The sequence below is a fragment of the Symsagittifera roscoffensis genome, chromosome 6 (assembly GCF_963678635.1).
Source record: "Symsagittifera roscoffensis chromosome 6, txSymRosc1.1, whole genome shotgun sequence".
NCBI classification, from domain to species: Eukaryota; Metazoa; Xenacoelomorpha; order Acoela; family Convolutidae; genus Symsagittifera; species Symsagittifera roscoffensis.
The window spans coordinates 28,910,288-28,929,390 of NC_087067.1; the positions used below are offsets into that span (position 1 = coordinate 28,910,288).

At 34.7% G+C, this 19,103-nt stretch overlaps 1 protein-coding gene across 2 annotated transcripts in view; it reads left to right on the forward strand.

The window, feature by feature from the left end:
• The window catches only part of LOC134847939 (uncharacterized), a 38,389-nt gene extending 19,708 nt beyond the window's left edge, over positions 1-18,681 (forward strand). Inside the window, exons 3-14 of one of the 2 annotated variants that reach the window (XM_063865237.1) lie at positions 1,874-2,117; positions 2,463-2,505; positions 4,835-5,050; positions 5,761-6,002; positions 6,503-6,613; positions 7,061-7,185; positions 9,144-9,164; positions 10,392-10,681; positions 15,094-15,255; positions 15,725-15,916; positions 17,628-17,762; positions 18,248-18,681. In XM_063865237.1, coding sequence (XP_063721307.1) covers positions 1,874-2,117; positions 2,463-2,505; positions 4,835-5,050; positions 5,761-6,002; positions 6,503-6,613; positions 7,061-7,185; positions 9,144-9,164; positions 10,392-10,681; positions 15,094-15,255; positions 15,725-15,916; positions 17,628-17,762; positions 18,248-18,438 — 1,972 coding nt within the window. In that variant the 3' untranslated portion in view covers positions 18,439-18,681. The remainder of the gene's footprint in view (positions 1-1,873; positions 2,118-2,462; positions 2,506-4,834; positions 5,051-5,760; positions 6,003-6,502; positions 6,614-7,060; positions 7,186-9,143; positions 9,165-10,391; positions 10,682-15,093; positions 15,256-15,724; positions 15,917-17,627; positions 17,763-18,247) is intronic. The other variant, XM_063865238.1, reaches the window with a different exon arrangement.
• Positions 18,682-19,103: the final 422 nt, after the last annotated feature.

Below are 19,103 nucleotides of genomic sequence, written 5' to 3' on the forward strand. Positions count from 1 at the left end.
TTTGCACGACAACGGTATAGAAAAAAATGCCTGTTAAAAATAAGAAAATGTCCTGGATAAAAAACCAACCCGAGCACAGGTTTTCTGTCACTTTCTTCGAACGTCGGAGCAATAAAATGCAAAACAATCTTCACTATAGAAACCTGATAGTCGCAACTTTTCTGCATGAAAATATACCATCTGCCCTACTGAGTTTAAACTTTGATCAATTTTCAGATGTTTCAAAAAAAATAAAACAGAAACTGACAGAAAAAAAAACTGATTTGCTTAACTCAATCGATATTACAACCAAAAATACTCAATCGATATTACAGAAACTGACAAAAATTGATTGATTTAGCCAAAAATAGCTCCTAACGGGTCCTTTGATTTTTTGTTGTAAATTTTATTCACTCAAATTTCATATGTATCTAACCAAATGCGGTTATTGTTGTCATTTAAAATTCATTTGTTTTGCAATTTTTCGAGTTGATTCAACACTCTGAGATCAACCCCGCATTATTCCAGAAAAATCAATGTTCGTAAGAAAACTGTTCTTTTTCCGTTGCATTCTTAGGGAAGAGGGGGCATTACCAAAACAGTCTCTATTGGTCAAGCTTAAAACAATACACGCTAGTTGCTAGTTGCGCTGGATAATTTAATTGAGCTCAAGCCATGATCTGCTAATTTATACTCGCATTTATAAAAAAAATTTATCCTAGCCAATCAGATCTGAACGCATCTTTAATTGAAAATAAATTAGTTTCCGTCTGATTGGCTCAATAGCCAACCAAATTCAAACATGATGGCTCGTTATGTCAACTTCAATTTCAAGCAGATAAAAGTTATCGGCCGAAATGACTAAATAAATAGAACTTTTGTTTCGTTGAAGCAATTTTATTAAGTTTTTGCCTGGATAATTTCGGCTAGAATTTTTATCTGCTGCACTTGTTGATTGAAGTGGCTAATTGAATTGCTTGAATTTGATTGGCTAGAATTATCCAATCAGTTAGAAACAACTACTTAATTTTCAGTTAATTGTGAAAGACAGATTTGGCCGTTTCAAAAGCATATTTAATGCGAGACCATAATTGTTTTTGATTTATGAAAAAATGCTAGTCATACACTTTCCATATATGAAAAATCACTTATCATAGACCTTTCATTCAAGTTTCTTTACTTATGGAATTGTATGAAAAATGTATGACTAGCATTTTTTCATGTATGAAAATTGTATGGATAGCATTTGTGGTCAACCCCGGAAAGTCATAACTCAAATTTTTTGATATTTTGAAAATTGGGTCATAATGCTATATGATCCGATCTGTTTCAGTAATATCTGGATCAAAAATAGGTAAAAAAATCGAGGTCTCACAAGACACTTATCTCTTACTGCTGTTATGCGGTTATTTTTTGGACAGCCAAAACAAATTTTTGTTCCTTGGCAGGTGAAAAAATTTTTTTTGGATAGTTGAAAAAAGTTGCCTTCGGATAGCTGAAAAACTTATGTTAGGGATAGCCGATAAAATAATGCATATTAAAGAAGTCGCACCTTTACTGATGTCTAAATCCATGAAAGCATAGCTTTTGTTCAAAAAAAGTTGTTTGTTTATTGGACTTTTTGTTAGCTTAGTTTCAAAACAAATAAGATGTTTCGATCGTCATTCAATTAAAATTATTCCTCATTTTATGACGAAATTGCTGCCGTTTAATCATATTTTGTTTTCTTGTTTTAGTCATATTTTGTTTTGGTTGTTATGTTGCATTTTAATTTTTTGGCTATCCGGGAATGCGTCTCTGTTGGTTCGAACTATTTAGAGTTTACTTAGTTTTGAGCTGCAAATCAGAAAAGACTGTTCAACAATACCACATTTTGACCCTTGTTATCTTTCAGCTATAATGTCTATTTTGACGAGGTCAATTGGAGCCATAGCGAAAATAGGACCAGATCTTTCGAACATCGCCAAAATAAAAACAACTCGCGCCAACAACAATTGAACGAGTTGAGACAAACAAACAGTTTGAGCAACTTGAAAAAGGACAGCGAATTTTGTCTCACAGAAATACCTTCGGGGAATGGATCTCAGCTGATCAGATCCAGAAAATTTGCAGGAAAAGAAACGTGGGAACTAGACAAGGTAAAGCAAGATTTAATTTGATCAAATAAGAAGCCGTTAAGAACTCCGACTCAAAATCGGTAGGTTGATTGCTCAAGCGGTCTATATTGAATGGCTATATTTAAATGATTTGCGATATGCAACCAATCGATTTAGGTAAAAATAGCATAGTTCGTTTACCACATTTTTCACTAGTTATACTGCATTCAACAAAAGTTGACTTAAAAGTATTTTTTAAAATCTTTTTTTTTTCGTTAACCATGGTGGGACACCGCAAAATTGGTCTTTGGATCACAAAATTTTTAATTTTCTCTAAAACAAAACAACCTAATTTATCAAAAAAATTCATTCATGCGTCTGTTTCAGATTCCTGATGCAACTGTGGTTGACAAAAACTCCTTTGATCAAGGTTTGTTTTCAAGTTGAACCACGTTACGAGGCCAAACATGGCACTGGATAGGCACACACTTTATTATGTGTAGGTTTTTGGAACTCAGAGGCAATTCTTTAAACATGTTAAAGTTTAATCGGATTGGTCAAAGAAAAAGAAAAGAGAGCGTCCTTGTTGCGGAATCCGCTTACTAATCACAAAATACCCAGTTTTGCTTGTTAAATTTGAATCGGACATTTTTTTGTTCTTACCATGTAAAATAACTGGAAAAAACTGAAAACACTGGAAAAACTGAAAACTAATGAAAAACTATGGGGCCAGGTGTGTTTTTTTGACGTAGAGCCCTATTGGTTTAATTAAAAACATAAAAGTAGCCCCAGAGTCGTGAAATATCAAAAATTTGATCTCCAAATTTAATTCTCCTGCTTTTCAACGTTATTTATATAGATGGGCTGACCAAAATTGCTTATCATACAACTTTCAGATCTAGAAAAATACTAAACATACATTTTTCAAGCAATTCAAAAAATACAAAAAAATTAAATGGAAGGTCTAGATTAGTGATTTTTCATATATAGAATGTGTAGTATGATTACTGCTTTTCCATAAAACAAACAAATGATTTTCTTAGAAATTTTCCCAAAATTTTTGAATTTTGTTCGTAACCGAACACAAGTGACAAAACCGCTGGTTACTCAATGCTACAGACACCAAAAGGTTCAACGGTTTTGCATGTACAATGTCATGAAAACGACCTGAATAAGATCAGTGTAATGATAGGAGCAATTTACTAAATTTTGGCAAAATTTTAAAGATATTAAACTTTTGCTTTTAAGTAAATTAAGATCATTTATCCACGGGGAAAGGACCAACACAAGAGCTGTACAGCTCATAACGGCGAACCGCTGTTGTGCCCTTGTTTAAGAACTACATGCTATTTTTTTGGTTATTTTTCTGGGCTGGGTAATGTTGCTTCACCCTCAAGCAACGAGCACACAAGTGTGTGTGTGTATAAGTGTATGTTACTTATACACACACACACACACACACACACACACACACACATATATATATATATATATATATATATATATATAAGAGGGAAGATATATGTATATATAATTGAAACAGCTGGCTGCCTATTGAAGAGTCTCACCATATTGACAAAAAGCGGAGCCTTTAGCAGATTGCTTCAAAAGCAGAAAAAGTCCAAAAGCATTAGAACATTATGGCTATAATTACGGACTAATAGTGAAAACTTTCTTTCAGTGAGCTGTTGAAGGACTTGCTTTGCGCTCGTTGGCACTCAGCGCCGATAATCGCCATGCGTTTTCATGAACGGTTTATGTATCGGGACAAACAAGCGCGCAAAAAATATATATAAAAGAAGAAGGGTGGTCAACACGGACGAAATCAACATGATATCGATTATATATAGACGTTTTCTGCTTATGCACCTTTCTTCTTTTAGAGCGGTTTTTATAAAACTTACTCCAAACAACTGGCAAGCAAATTTTACAGACAAAACATATGTCTTTTTTTTCTAAAAAGGTAAATTTTCCCCGGCCTGAGGTGCACTCTTTATGTTTGGGCCAAAAAAAACGTCAAGACTGAATTTCAGTCCTCGACCGAAAAAAAAATAGTCGAGGCAGTGTTTTGCTTCGAGCACAAACTCGAAATTTTTCTCGAACACAGTGGGAATATATCAAATTTTGCTCGAGCACGATCAAAAGATAAAGCGAGCACGGTCGAACATGAAAATTTGTTCGAGCACTGTCAAAAAATGTCTCGAGGACGGACCGAAGCATCTCGAGCACAATCATTCTGCCATGTGACGAAGTCACAAATGAAAATTTCTTTCAAATATCAACAATTTCTTATTGCTTTCGAATCCAATCGAAAACGACCGTATCCACTAAATGGGAAAATCAGTTCAAAAATGGTATATATCTATCAAGCGTTTAAAACGCAAAAAACTCTAATCATGTCATTCTGGTACAAAAATTGTCAGGAGATTTTACCCTAAAAGCATGACATATAACATTCATTAATTTAGGATAATCCATGTTAATTGGAAGTCGAAACATACTGGAGTTTGAGCGAGACGTCAAAACAAGCAGAGTCGAGCTCATTTTTTTCGGCCGAGAAAGTCGAAACCTACACGAAATTGGTCGAGACGGTCAAAGCATACCGATTTTTGGCCGAGACGGTCGAAAAACGCCAAATTTTGGTCGAGACGGTTGAAACACCGAATTTTTGTCGAGACGGTCGAAACATGCTATTCGACTCGGGTCTATTTTGTTATAGTTTTTTGCAATTCTCTGTTTTATCTTTGTTTTATTTACAGCAGAGGAAGATGATGATGATGAAAATGAAGAGACATTGATCGAATGCTACGAGGACACGGAATACAATTTGCAGAGTGCGCCTCTCGAAGACAATCAGACTTCTACTTTGAAACATCCCTCTAAGACAGCCTCGGCGTCAGTTACTTCTGGCTCTGTAGCTTCAGTTCCTAAAAGAAGCATCTTTGCAGCACCCAGGTGGAACCCCAAAGACCCAGGTTCGAGCCCCACTTTGAATAATGTTTTCATCTATTACTCATTGGAAATAAGAACAGAATGCTCTGATAGTCCGATTACAGTCTTTTGCAGCAATAAAAATGTTGAAGTCATTTTACAAAAGCATTTGAGCAAGAACATCATTTAAAATATGCTTTTTTAAATTGAAAGTATGCAAATGTTTGGCTTTTGAATAACAGGGGGTGAAATGCGAAATCATTTTGCTGAATTCAATGGTGGGTCTAGGATTTTATCGAAGGAAAAGGGGATGCGTCAAAAAACTTTTGAAAGTTTTGTATACTTGTATACCATTTCGAAAAAGTTTCTCGGACCTTGAGAAAGAAATGCATATAATCCCAAACTCCTCAATTTGAAGATGTGAACAAAAAAATTAAAAACGATATTCAGTTATTGAAATTATTTCATGGTTTTTGTGCTTTTTGTTGAAAGATCTCCAAGAGGCAGCAAAATATGTTAAAGAGCACATAGTTTTTAATCAAAATTTAGTAATCAATCAGTGCTTCTTATAGTTATGTGACAAAAGTTAAATAAATTTCTGGTCCTAACTTTCCCAAAAGAGCCCTTAATTTTCAATTTTGTTATATATTTTCGTTTTCGTCTTTTCTTTTTGAAAATCTGTCGGGTCTTTTATTCTCATTTTGTTTTTCCGTGTTCTTATGTCTTTAATGCTTTGATTTAAATGATTGATAAGAATCCCTGTCTCGAATCCATGCGGAGCTGATGCGGATGCCACTCGTTTATACTGGAGTCGAACGTGGAGTGGACATTCCCTCTGATTTCGAACAGTCGAAGGTTCCAAACGCCAATGAAAACCACTACGAGACAATTGACGAAGGAGCGCTGCGTGGCATTGATAGTGATGGTAAAATAAGGAAGAAGTTTGCATTTCACGCTCCTCCGACAGTGAAGTTGACGATACCTCATAAAGGAAAAGTGAGTTAGCATCTTAAAAAACGTCTAATCTTTTAGTGTATATCAATTTTTTAAACAGTTTTGCAAGAAGCTATTTGCCTATTATCTTAAGTATTTTGATTTTCTCGAGAAGTAAGCTAATTCTTTTGAGAGTAAAAACAAAAAAACCGGAGATGGACTGAGAATCATTGAATGATGACTTTTTTAAACCTTTGAGCGAGATAAGTTGTTATCCGCTTGCACAATCTTTGCTGTCCTTGTTTGCTGCCCAGATAAAGTTTTTTAGTTTTTGAGAGAGTTCAATATCATCTGTGAGAGATAGTTAAAAGTTCGACCTTTCTGAGCCAAAAATTGCTCGATTAGTTGGTCGTTGTCTAATGGAAAAGTTTTGATGCATAGGCTTCTGTTTTTTTAGGACTTATCAGACTGACTTTTTGCATTTTCTGAGATTGATTTTTCTTAAATTTCGGGAGCTCTGACTTTGCACCAAAGTTTTAAAGAGAACCAAAGTGCATTGACAGGTTTCATCTGAAGACAACAAAAATGAAGATGAGAACGAAGAAGAACATGAATCGTTTTTCGAGATTAAAGAGGTTCCATTTGACGCCGAGGGACATGCCTACGCCGAGAAGGTAGGCATCGTCAAATTCCAATAAATTCACGAAAAAATGCTATTTTTTGTTCTACGGTTAAAACTTATCGAATTGCTCATTGAGCTTGTTTTTTTTATGAAGATACAGATTCATTTCAGCTGAAAAAATCAGCCAATCAGATTTGGGCATTTACAATCCGGTTTTTAAAATAATGAATCGAGCAGTTTTGGGCCGTATAACAAAAAATACCCGATAAAAACGAGAATTATTTTTAGTATGCGAAGGTTGTTCAAACAGTTTCGGCCGATTAGATTCGATAGTTTTTTCCATTTGTGTTTTTATGGTTTTAGAAAAATAGGGTATAGTCGAGAATTCCGACTTTGTTCATGGAAGGTAAATGATTGAGAGATAATTTACAAATAAATAACTTTGCCAATAATATCATACGGAATACTTTGACGATGCCTATTGTGATTTTACCACCAGGAGCTCCTCCTTCGTTCGACAGAATCCGACGTGATCGTCGATTTGGCCGAAGAATACGAGCGGAGGAAGAACTTCATAAAGTGGAAGAAAGAACAGCTGCATAAACTTGAACAGAAAGCTATAAGGTTTGGATCTATTTCGGATATCTTTAGTTATCCCCCACTAAACTATTTGCAAGAGGACGGGGGTACTCCTTAATACGTACAAAATATGCGTAACCGTTGAAAAGTTCCTTTATAATGGTGGCAATTCGTTACTAGGTACCATAAGGGGGGTAGTTAAAAAGACCCGTACTATTGCCCCTTTTTGTTGCAAAGCCAAAGTTCGCACATGCTGCGCCAAACCAAACTCTCTCATTGCTGTTTACTTTATCACCCCTTCTCTAAAAAAAATTGCTTTAAGAAAAGGACGAGTTGAAACTGGAGACCAACGAAAGCAAAAAAAACAGATATAATCCAAAAAAAAATAATGTTCGTTGAAATGTTTGAAAGTCGATGAACATAGTTCAGGCACTTATAAAGGCTGCCATGATTTTTTTCTATGAGTCTTAAGAATATGTTCAGACCCAATATTATTTTTTTTTCCGTTTGACTATTGTTGTTCCGACCATTGAAAACGGGGAGGAACTTTGTATTCGGGTGTGTTTTAATTTTTTCTTTTTGTTTTCCACGAAAAATCAGGCGAAAAATAAAACGGCAATAATTCGAAAAAACTGTTGTCTTTTTAGGACTATGGTCGGAACCTTCTGTGCCACATGCACAGTTACCGGCTATCTTTGTTTTTCTTTTAGTTCAATTTATTTCCTTTGTTAAAAGGAAGGCAAACTCCGCTATCGGACCGCGAAAGTGTATAAATCCACAAAAACACTTGATCAACTTCTAGTTTCGAAAGAGAATTTAATTATCGATTTTCCGAGCAGAAAACGACTTTACCTACTAAAAGTTTCCTGAAACTGGGTTAATTTTGTCAAAATGGTGCCGGTCTAAAATTGTTCCAGATTTTCAAAAAGCTTAAAGGCCATCTATTTATTTCCTTGAAATTCGGAAGTTCCTTGAGTTTCCTTGAGATTCCAAAAATAAATCCGTATCTTTTTCTGTTTACTTACCTTCTTGACACTTTCTATTGGCTTTGTTTATTAATTTCGATACCTTTCATCGTAACATCAGAATCAAAGAACTCGAATTGTTAGTGTATTTAATTGGAAAAAAATTACTGCTAAGTAAGAGTCACTGAACGTAGTTCAAATCATTGTATAGGTCGCCATGATTTGTGTTCGTGAAAAGTCTTAAAATTTGTTCTGGCTGAAATTAATTTTTTTTGTGGTTTGAATTTTGATTTCTAAAATTTAGCTTTAAAAACACTGAATTTGCTGAAATTTGATATTTATTAAATATTGCTTAAAGTTTACAGGCAGTATATAACTGAATGTTTTTTAGACGAAGACTCCACTATCAAACAGTTCCTTTCTTTTGTTAAATGAAAGCCAAACTCAGCTATCGAACAGCAAAAGTGTAAAATTTTATTTCAAGTTTCAAAAATATAATTTAAGTTTCAGATTTCTCAGCAAAATAAAAAGCTTACTTATTGATCTATTTTTCTCAATTTTTCAAATTGGGTTAATAATATCAAATTATGTTAACAAAACGTGCTTGTCATAATTTGTTCTAAAATTTCAAAGAGCTTTAATTGCGACTTTTTTCTTTGAAATTCGAAAGTCGAGGTTTTTTCAAAAAAAAACATTCATTATTTTTCTCTGTTGACTTGCGTTCACTGGCCCTTTTCGTACTGTCTGTTGGCTGTGTTCAATTTTGTAAAACAAAACTATATTTTCCTATTTTTATCCTTTTTTCAAAAAATTTCATTACTTAATTCTTTTGTCAAACTGTTGGCAATTTTTCCATCTTCAATGGTACATCTTCTGCTAATAATTTTTTTTTGCAGAATTCAAATTACACGAGCGCGTGCACTAACTTAAAGTGAAATCAAGATATCATAGTTTTCTCCATATTCTCCATTTGGAAAACGATTGAAACTCAGAATTAACTATTTGTGATATCATTAATGAAATTCATGTAAATTTCAGGGATAAAGCAGGGCGCATAAGGTCAAGGATTTAATTATAGCCCAAATGCATGCTAATCTTCTACTAATAAATTTGAAAACCAGCCAAACAATCAAATGTCTCTAAGTGGTGAGAGAGCAGAGAGAGATTGTACGATTAACCCAAATATGATTTTAAGCTAGCACACTTTTATCAATCTTATCAATTTAACCTCAGTTGATAATTGCTAGTTTATCAGTCTACGAAGAACTTTCTTTTCAACAGATAACTTGCTGAATTAACAAATACATGATACCTATAAAAAGGGGGGGGGGGAATTCAACGAGCAAATTAACGATGTTTTTTTTTCTTCACGCTTTGGTGTTTTTCTCTGTAACTATTTAAGATATAGAGTCGAAACTTTGACAAGTCGTAGATGAAAATATTTGAATGGAGCTAGTCGGATCAAAACTTGAGAAATCTGGTTCCGAAGAAGCTGTTTCAGAGGTGCTTTTACTGTGGAAACACCCTCGCAAACAACACAAGGAGTTTTAACTTTTGGGTGCAGTTTGGTTCACTGGGAAGCTCTTGATAAAACGAAGTTAAACCGATTTTTCAAACCGTTTTTCAAACCGTTTTTGTTTGAGTTTTCGAAAATGCGGTAAAGTTCAAAACAGTTTTTGTCCTGACAGTTTTTAGTCCAAATTTAACCAAATTTGGCAAAACGACTTTAAAAAACTTGTTTCATTTCATTTTATCCGTTCATTTGTACCAATGGTAAAGAAAAATGCTTGGTTCAAAATGCAGTGAAAGTTCAAAAACCGCAAAACCTAACCCTATATCTTAAAATTGTTTCAGTAAAGACAACAAAAACGTGAATGAAAAAATTGATTCATTCGCTTATTGAAACCAAAAAGTTCCCACTTCTATGTCCCATGATTGTATTAGAAAACATAGCCGCTTTGAAGCAGTCACTATCTGGGTCTGCTTCCGCAAATAAGCAAAGTAAAAGATGATGATTGTCAAAAAATGCGCGTAAAAAACTCTACTAAACCAAACAGCCGTATAGAATCTATTCACTCCAGTGAAACCAGCTCAATTTTGAATTAACCAGAGCATTAAAAAACAAACTGGATCTAAATCCCCCTTTTGTATCTAGCAAGATTATTTCAACAATTAGGCATTACAAGTCTGGAACCTAATAAGGAATTCGCTTTTGGGGTCGAAGTGGGTTCGAACGAGATTTGAGAAAAAACTTCAAAAACTTTTTAAGAGTTTTATTTGCTTCAGGTTCCAAAGCAGTGATCAGGTGGCCCTTACAATGTTCCAGCACAAGCGCGAGTTCCTAAACGGTTATTCAGTGCTGCCGGAAAACTACACCGGCAAAGTGGTGTTGAACGTTATCTACGGCAACAACTCGGTCGTGCCAGCCGAAGCACGCATTGAGAATGCCAAGCACCAGCTTTACGTTTCCGTCACCCACTTGTTCGATTTTTCCCGGTTTGAGTTGTTGAACAAAAAGAAGCCAAGGATAGCGTTTCTGCTTCGTCCGCTGGACAAAACGTTTCCGTACCCAAAAGGCACGGGGCACTTTTAGATTTCCCAATTGCCAGTAGCTTTTTCGAAGAAAAAAAATAATACAAAATTTTGGATCATAGAACTAGTCCCCCTCCTGTATCAAAAATGTAAAATTTACAGTGCGGATTTAAATTAACCGGACGCATTAAACTGGATAATTAAAACGATTTTTTTTCGCAAATTGGGTTGAGTTTAGGTGAAAACTAAAAAGACAAAATTAGCTGTTTTTAGCAGAATTAAAATTGTGCAAAACTGTTGGCGAACTTCGCGGGTTCAAAGTTTTACCCAAAAAACCGATAATTTTGAACTTTTTTTAATCAAAAATTAAACCCCGTTTTTATTTAAAAATTTTTTCAAAAAAAACGTGCGCAATGTTTTTTTGGAGATTATACCTTTCTTAAATTTTATTTGGCTCTGCAAGATGTTCACTTTGTATAATTTTGACAATTATTAACTCCTCGGTGTTTATGGCCTAACTTTTGATCAACTAAAAAAGGCAAAATCGGTTCTTTCAGCAAAATTTTGGGCCTACCATTTAAATTCTGCTGAAAATCTAAGCAAATAGCACCATATGAGTTCTCAAGAAACTCCACGCAAGTTTTGTCTTCATCAATTTCCACTTAATTTCAACCCAATTAGAAAAAAATGTTTTTTAAATTTTAAAGTTTTTTCGTTTTGTCCAGATAAATCTAATTATCATCAAAAATAAAATTTTACATTTTGAGACTTGTACAGAAATTTTTTAACCATTAAGTTGTCTCAATTCATTTTGGAACAATTGGAAGCGCGGAACATTTCTCCGCGTACGAAATATAAAACGAGCAGTGTCGTCACACTCGTGGCTTGTTACTTTAGTGGTGTCCACCCCGGGTTGGGCGCATGCAGATCAAGCAACCGATCCCCCGAGAAACCTGAGTTTTGTAATAAAAAACCATCCCGAGCATACATATTCCTCGCTTTTTTCAATAGTCGGATCAATCAGCACTGTACTAGGTTCAAAGTATGCTAATTCATGACCGTTTAATTAGCTTTAATAAAGTTGAGTGATACACGAAAAAAAATGCTATGGTATCATTTTGTTTGATTAAAGTACTCAAATTTAAGTGACTAAAACTATGTCCCTGTAGGAAGTATCCTTTCACTAAATCAAAAAATGACTCACTTTATTTCATTAGGACTGTGAATCTTTGTTCTGAGAAAAGATAATCTTCGAATACTAGTCATAAATTTCTTTTGTTTTCCTGCTCGGTATTTTAAAAGAGAAGCGACTAGTAATAGTTCAATTTTAACCCAGTAATTTAAGATATAGATAAGATTTTATTAATTTCGCCCAGGATTGTTCTTTTGCTTTGATTATGCAGAAATAAAAACAGAAACAGCACCCTGACTACTATGCAACCAAAAAAGCCATCCGTTAAAACAATTATAACCGAAGGCTGCGGTTTTAACTAAAAGGGACTAATAAACGGATGATGATTGATCTGAAAAATCAAGTTTATTCTGGTTAAAAAATCCGTACGATGAAAGGAGAATAAGGAAGCAGCTGAAGCCTGAGTAGTTTAATAGATAAGATCAGCCGCCAGCTGAGCTACAGGACTGGCCTGAATTTTTTGGCGCTTCATTTTGCTACCACTGCAGCAAGTTACTTCAGTCAACGGAAAAAAAAATAGTTTCCTCATAATTAATCTAGTTTTTTTGGCTAATTTGAAAAAAATTTCATAAAAGGTGATTGATCAAATTTTTCCTTCAGGACTTCGATAGCTAATAAATCAAAAGACAACGACCAAAATGAGTCTCGTTAAAAAAATCCTACCGAAGTTCTTTTCAGAGTTTATTGACCAATAAAAATGTTACCGAAAAAAAGTGTCCCTCTTGTTATTGATGTCAATATGCAGGGTTTATAGTTTTGCTGAAACTTAAACGAGGATGAAATTCCTTTACCACATGTGATTTATGCTCCACATATAATTAAGTAACCCTACCTGAGGAAACACAACAATTAACAAGTTTTGTAAAAGGATCGAAAAAAGCACCTTGAAACGAGGTTTTCATAGATTATATAATCTAGCTAACTGTTTAGCAGAACAGTGACAAAAATTTTTTCATTTCACCGAAAAAAAAGAACGTAGTAACCTATATCCCAGAAAACATCAAGAAAAATTGATGGAAAGTACTGTTTTGAGGATAAATAATGAAAAAAATGGTTAAGGAAAGCTGGAAAATTTCCAAGCATTAATTTTTCCAAAAACTAAAAAAGATAAATGAGAGTTATACGTAATGTAGGATTCACAACAAGCAAGAATAACAAAATTTTCCTGTAGATTTGAAACTTTCCATTATATATGAAAAGATACAATTTTTCAATGGACACCAGACCGCCTAAAACTTTTGACGAATTAAGGGGAAAAATCACTTCAGACATAATTTCACCACCTCCAATGTATCTTTCGACTGATCACAGTGCTTCGGTTTAATCTGGGGTCAAACTTTTTCTGCTTCCACGTAAAAAAATTGGTTAAAAATGGGTGAATTGTTACAATACAAATACTTGCAAGAAAACAGGCAATTGACTTGTTTGTTTGCAAAATTCTGGATCAATTCTATATAACAAAAAGTGTGAACTAAGGCTTTTTACGGACTGATTTACTACAATTTGGAATTAAAATTTTTGTTTGGAAAAACTACTGCTTTTTGAATACATTTTTTCCGAATATTTTTCTCAAGCTCATTTCATTGTTACAAAGATGGTTACTGACAGGTTCCTTTAGCTCCTCGCTAAACTAAAAGTTGTGGTTTTAATCAAAAGGGATGTTTGAATAAAGAATATTTTGCTTGAAAAATCAAATGAAAATTTATTGTGTGTTCCTCTACGATGAAAGAAGATAGCCAAGCAGGTGAAGCCCGAGTACTTTGAAGGATGAAATCAGGCGCCAGTTTGTACTTACGAGCAAAACGACTGGCCTGAAGTCGTCAATCCTTTTTTTTCACATTAGCAAGATACTTTAATCAAGAAAAAATCTAACAAATTTGCCCTTCTCAAATTATTCAAAATTTCGTTTTTTGCTATTTAGAAAAACAAATTTCAAATAAGAGTAAACTTTGACTGCTTTCCTTTTTGACTAAAAAACAATTAAATTGAGAAAAAAAACTGAGAATAGTCCCACTGTAATTGTTCCCATTAACCGGCTTAAGAACACAGCACTACCGGCTTGTGAATCCAGGCCTAGGTAACTTCCGAGCAGATGGAACAATTACAGGCTTTGGGATCTCATAACAATAATATCAACCTCCATCGTAGTAAGAAGATGAGAAATAAGTGTAACTTATGAGTTTAAATCTACTACCATAGGTATAACTCTTCAAGCTGTTCGATTCAATAAAGTCATAAACTTGGTCCTCATTAATTGATAATGTTTTTCTAATTATTGCTGTACATATAACTCTTGTCAACATAACTAACAACCTTAGGTGAGAATTACAACTCAAGGCTAGACTACTAAGCAATCAACTAGCAACGTCTGCTTGGGAAAAAGGAAAAAAACAACCGTTTAGTTCTATTATAAGTGAAGATTCAGCAAACTATCATGGTTGAAATTAAATAGTTTGGAAAATTTATCAAAAATCAAAACAAAAAACTCTGTTCACTAAAATTCCCTATCAAAAACTCCCTTAAATTCTGTCGAATTTAATAGAAAGAATGTCATTCAACCAACAACTGTCAAAACAAACAAGTTGTCTCAAGTCGTGCAAAACATTAGCGCCATTTTTTTTTCATGTTTTTTTTGCAATTTGCTTTTATATTTTAAAAAAATCAAACAGCAAACCGCTGTTGGTAAACCACGTTGTAATTTAACTAAAAAAACGGCACTAAATCATCGATTTTTCCATCGATCTCATTGCTAAACTTAAGTCTGATCAGTGTCATTTTATTGAAAGCTAGGAGTTTGATTAGCGCTTTTTCATCTCAGGGATAAAGCAGTATTGAATTAGCACTGTATCAGCGTTAAATTATAAATTATACTTACAAATCAGCTTTGTTTTTAGTGGGCTTGTTTTCCTATAGTTCTGTGAAAAGTTCTATAATTCGCGAAATTAAAAACTCTCCGTCCTTTCTAAGTTTAGCTAAAACAAAACATGAAAAAAAAATATTTGAGTTTTTTTTGACCAGAATTAAATTAGCGTCAGTCTTTATAAAAAAAACCACTGATTTTCCGGTGAAACTTTTTTTTAGTAATGAGTTTTCAATGAAATATCGTAGATTCACTGAGGGAAGACAAAAAACAAGTGATTCCGAATTGCAAAATGCTTCATATTTAAAGTATACTCTAATAATCCGATTTATTTCAGTCCTCATTTTCTTTTTGACCAAAATTTTTCAAAGTTGTTGGGAAACTGAAAATATGCCCCCCGTAAGGTGCCAACAAATACCGAGAGGTGCAGCTCAACCGGAAGTCAGGGGAAGTCACGGGCGAGGGGGGTTACTGCACATTCGAAGTGTGTGATCACACTATTAAAAAGAGATGGCTGTTTATTCGAGTAAAGGCCTACAAGGGATTGGTCCCCAGCGATTTCTTAGGTAAATTGGTTGAAAAAAGAAAGACGCATTTTTTTACAAACTTAGTTCCAATCTATGAAGCTTTTATTATTGAAAAATTTTCTCTGCTTTGATTAAACCTTGAGAAAGGAGGGCGGGTTGGTAGTTCGGGGGTGTCCGCGGAAAGTAAACCACAATAAAAAGTTTCTCACGGGAAGGGAATGGTCGGTTTTTCAAAACATAAGTCCTCCTTTTGTAGGTCGACCGATTTACTTTGCCGAATTAACCTAAAGTCCCAAAAACGCCTAACCATGTGAAAGTTTCCTCTATCATAAGAATAATTTTGAGGGTGAAATACCCGAGGAGGGGAACTTCGATCCCTTGACCACCCTAAAAGTCCCACTTTTGATACTATTTTACTAACCCCCTCTCTAAACCAACCCCGGAAATCATTGACCTACAAAGATATTAACAACAACTTTGCCTTAAATTTGGCAATGAACATTTCTAGGCCAAGTGAAGATCGAGTTCGACCAATTCGAAAGAGCACAGGACATCCAAATTGTGGACAAGGAGGCTTATTTGTATGGCAAATTCAGAAAGGTTGGAACTTTAGACGTGGAAATGTACTATAAGTTACAACAAGGATGTCTCACAGTCACCGTGCATTCGGCTAACATCATTCCTTCGTCAGAAAATCCAGGTAACTGAACATGGTAATTCGAAAAAATCTGACTTTTTCAATTTTTTTGTGAACAAGTTTTGACGAATCATTAACCTATGTTTTTGTACTCTTGTATCTCTAGTTCTTCTACCTGGTTCTCTTGATTAACAAAAGGATAAGCTAAGTCAATTTTTAAGTGCTACTTTGTCTGGTTATTCCATCATTTGACCAATTAAACATTTACATAACATTTAAACGCGCATTAATTAATAATTTTAATTAACGCGCATTGATAATTTTGAACTGTACCCAGAGTACTGCGAGCGAGGGTACCGTTGAGAGCGAGGGTACCGATTGATTGAGAAATCAATATCTCAAACACCTGAATCAACAAAAACACCTGAATATCTCAAACACCTGAATCAGCAAAAATTCGAAAAACAGCTTTCATGGGGCAATTATTCGACGTTTTCCAAAAATTAGGGCAACGATCCGGTTTCTACCGTTCGCCGAAAAGATGTTGTATTGGTTCAATTAATATTGACGCCGCAGTAGTGCCAACGTGTTGCGTGCTTGCCAACAGAGGGTAGACTTCCATTTAAAGCTTATAGCCGGTTATCGCTGCCAACTAGTGGCGCGCCAGTTGCACGGCAACCAACGTGGCTAACCTGGTATCGGTTATTTGAATTACGCATTTCAATACGAGGCCAATCTGTGCATTGGATAGGCGCAGAGTTTTGTGTCTGTATGTTCCTGGATTCCAGAGACAAGTCTTTACAAATGTTAAAATTTGTCGGAACGATCAAAGGAAAAGAAAGAACAAAAGAAGAACAAAAGGAGCGCCCTTGTTGCGGAATCCGCTTATATTTCCCAAAATGCACAGTTTGACTTCGTAATGTTATTTTGAAAATCTAACATGTTCAATTTACGCACTTGTTATATACCCGTTATATTTTTAGAAATTGTATGAAAATTGTATGACAAGCATTTTCCCACACACTTGATGTATGGAATTGTATGATAAGCATTTTCAGTGTATGGAGGTCAACCCGGGTAAGTTCGTTTGTTTGATAGCGCGGATGTTTGACAAATCAGATATTTGCTCTAGACCGTGCGAGAGGTTCTAACTAAACCTCGGAAATTGACACCTTGGGCCGAAAGATAATATACTTTTTATCTTTTGTTTTCCATAAAACTGTAGGGGTTTTTCTGTTGGCGATTGGGCAATTAAAAATTTATCTACTACGTTCTACGCTCTCAAGCTGAAAGCGTGAGCTAACTCTCTAAATCATTCCAAACTGAATTGAGGCTGGTGTATTGTTCAAACATCGCCTTATTAATTGAGAAACATATCATTTTACATTTGACCCTGTGTGTGAGCATATTTGTAAAAAAAAAATAAGAAAACGGGTAACTACTTGATATTCGTCCCATTAATTGTTTACAATGCTCAAAATGTTAAGCAAGACTTTTTCTTGCATAAAAAATATCCAAGACAGTTTAAACGGCAGTCGGGGATTTGCACTGTTACAAGCAGTTTTTTTTTGAAAAGTCTTGTTTTTTTACTCCTTGTTACATATAAAAATTTTGATATTATCTCATCATTTTTAATCAGAGACACATGAAAGCTGACCTATACATCCAATGGTGATCTCCAAGGAAGTACTACTTCTACTATAATTTTTTTTCAATCGAATTTTTGTATGCTCTCTGCCTGAGTCATTTTTTTTCTTTTATTATGCTGCTTTAGGCGACACAAGTGTGAAATTGTACCACAGATACATGGGTAGACTGGTGGAGAAGATGCGCTCATCGGTCCAAAGAGAGACTTTCATGCCAGTCTACGAGGAGACATTCACTCTCAAGCTACCCAAGGGCATGATTGGTAGGATGTGAACTTTATATCTGTTCAACCACACTCACTTTCGAGCTCTCCCAAAGCCAATCAAGACTCTTTTTGATTGATAAAAGAATGCCATCGCGGTTTAAAAACTTGAAAATAAATGCTCAATTGAAAAGTTTGATAGCCAAATTAGTGTCCGTAAATGTTCACTTGGACAATCTGGAACATAAAATAGAATTCAAATGTTGCCTCAAATTTTTAAATCCAATCAAAATTGCAACCTTATGGAATTAATTATAATTTAAAACTATCTAATAAAAAAAATAATTATAATTATAACAAAACAAAAAATAGTTACAACAAAAACATTTAGTTTTCACAAAAAATAATTAATAATTTTTTATTATAGAGGAGTGATTTTTGAAACTGCAACCATAGAAATCATGTTAATTTGTCAATATCATATAAGTATACACAAATAATTAATAAAGTAATTGAAATTATAATTAAGTCTCCATCCATTTCAGAAGAGTCAATTCTTCAGTTTCGTCTGATGAGCAAACCAGCAGTGACCTTTATCAGAGACTCAATATTGGGAGAGGTCAATTTAGCCCAGAGGACAAACTGTGACGAGTGGAAGACGTTCTTCTCAACAGCTCTAATGAGTGAAAACCCAAAACCAATCAGGGCTACTCTCCCTCTAATGTATTACATGTAGAGATGACCAAAAATGGAAAGAAGTATATTTTTAGCCGTTAAAAATACTCAAGTTTCATTAAGTTGGCTTCCTTATTGATTTTTTCTGCTATTTGGAATTTCTCTGCATTTAAAGAAGATTTATTATAATCATTATTAAAATCAAGTTCACAGGCAGGGGCGGATTTAGGGGGGGGGGGGGCGAAAGCCCCCTTCCTCCTCAGGGATTCGACCCCCTGCCGACCCAAAGGGTCCCCCCTTTGATACTTTTTAAGAAATCCATTTTTGGCCGAGCGACCCTAAGAATTTTCTAAAGGCGCCTTGGGCGCCAATATATACTAATTTTGAGGGGGGAGCGCGCGCCGAAAAAGCGCAATTTTTCGGTCAAAATTTTCCAAAAAGTTCCTAAAAACGCCTTTTTTCACCTGTTTTTTCAAAATTTTGCCTGCGGCGCAAAAATTTGGCCAAAATAGGGACAAAACCGTGCTTTGGGAGAGCTCGAAAAATCAATTTGGTCAACCTAAAAAAAAAAAAAGGTCGTCAAAATTTTCGACAATTTTTTGAAAATCCGCCCCCCCCCCCTCGAGAAAATCCTAGATCCACCCCTGTTCACAGATGCTAAATTTTTGTATGATTTGCAGAATATCGAGCTAAATAACAGATCTTTGATTATTTTTCAAAAAGATC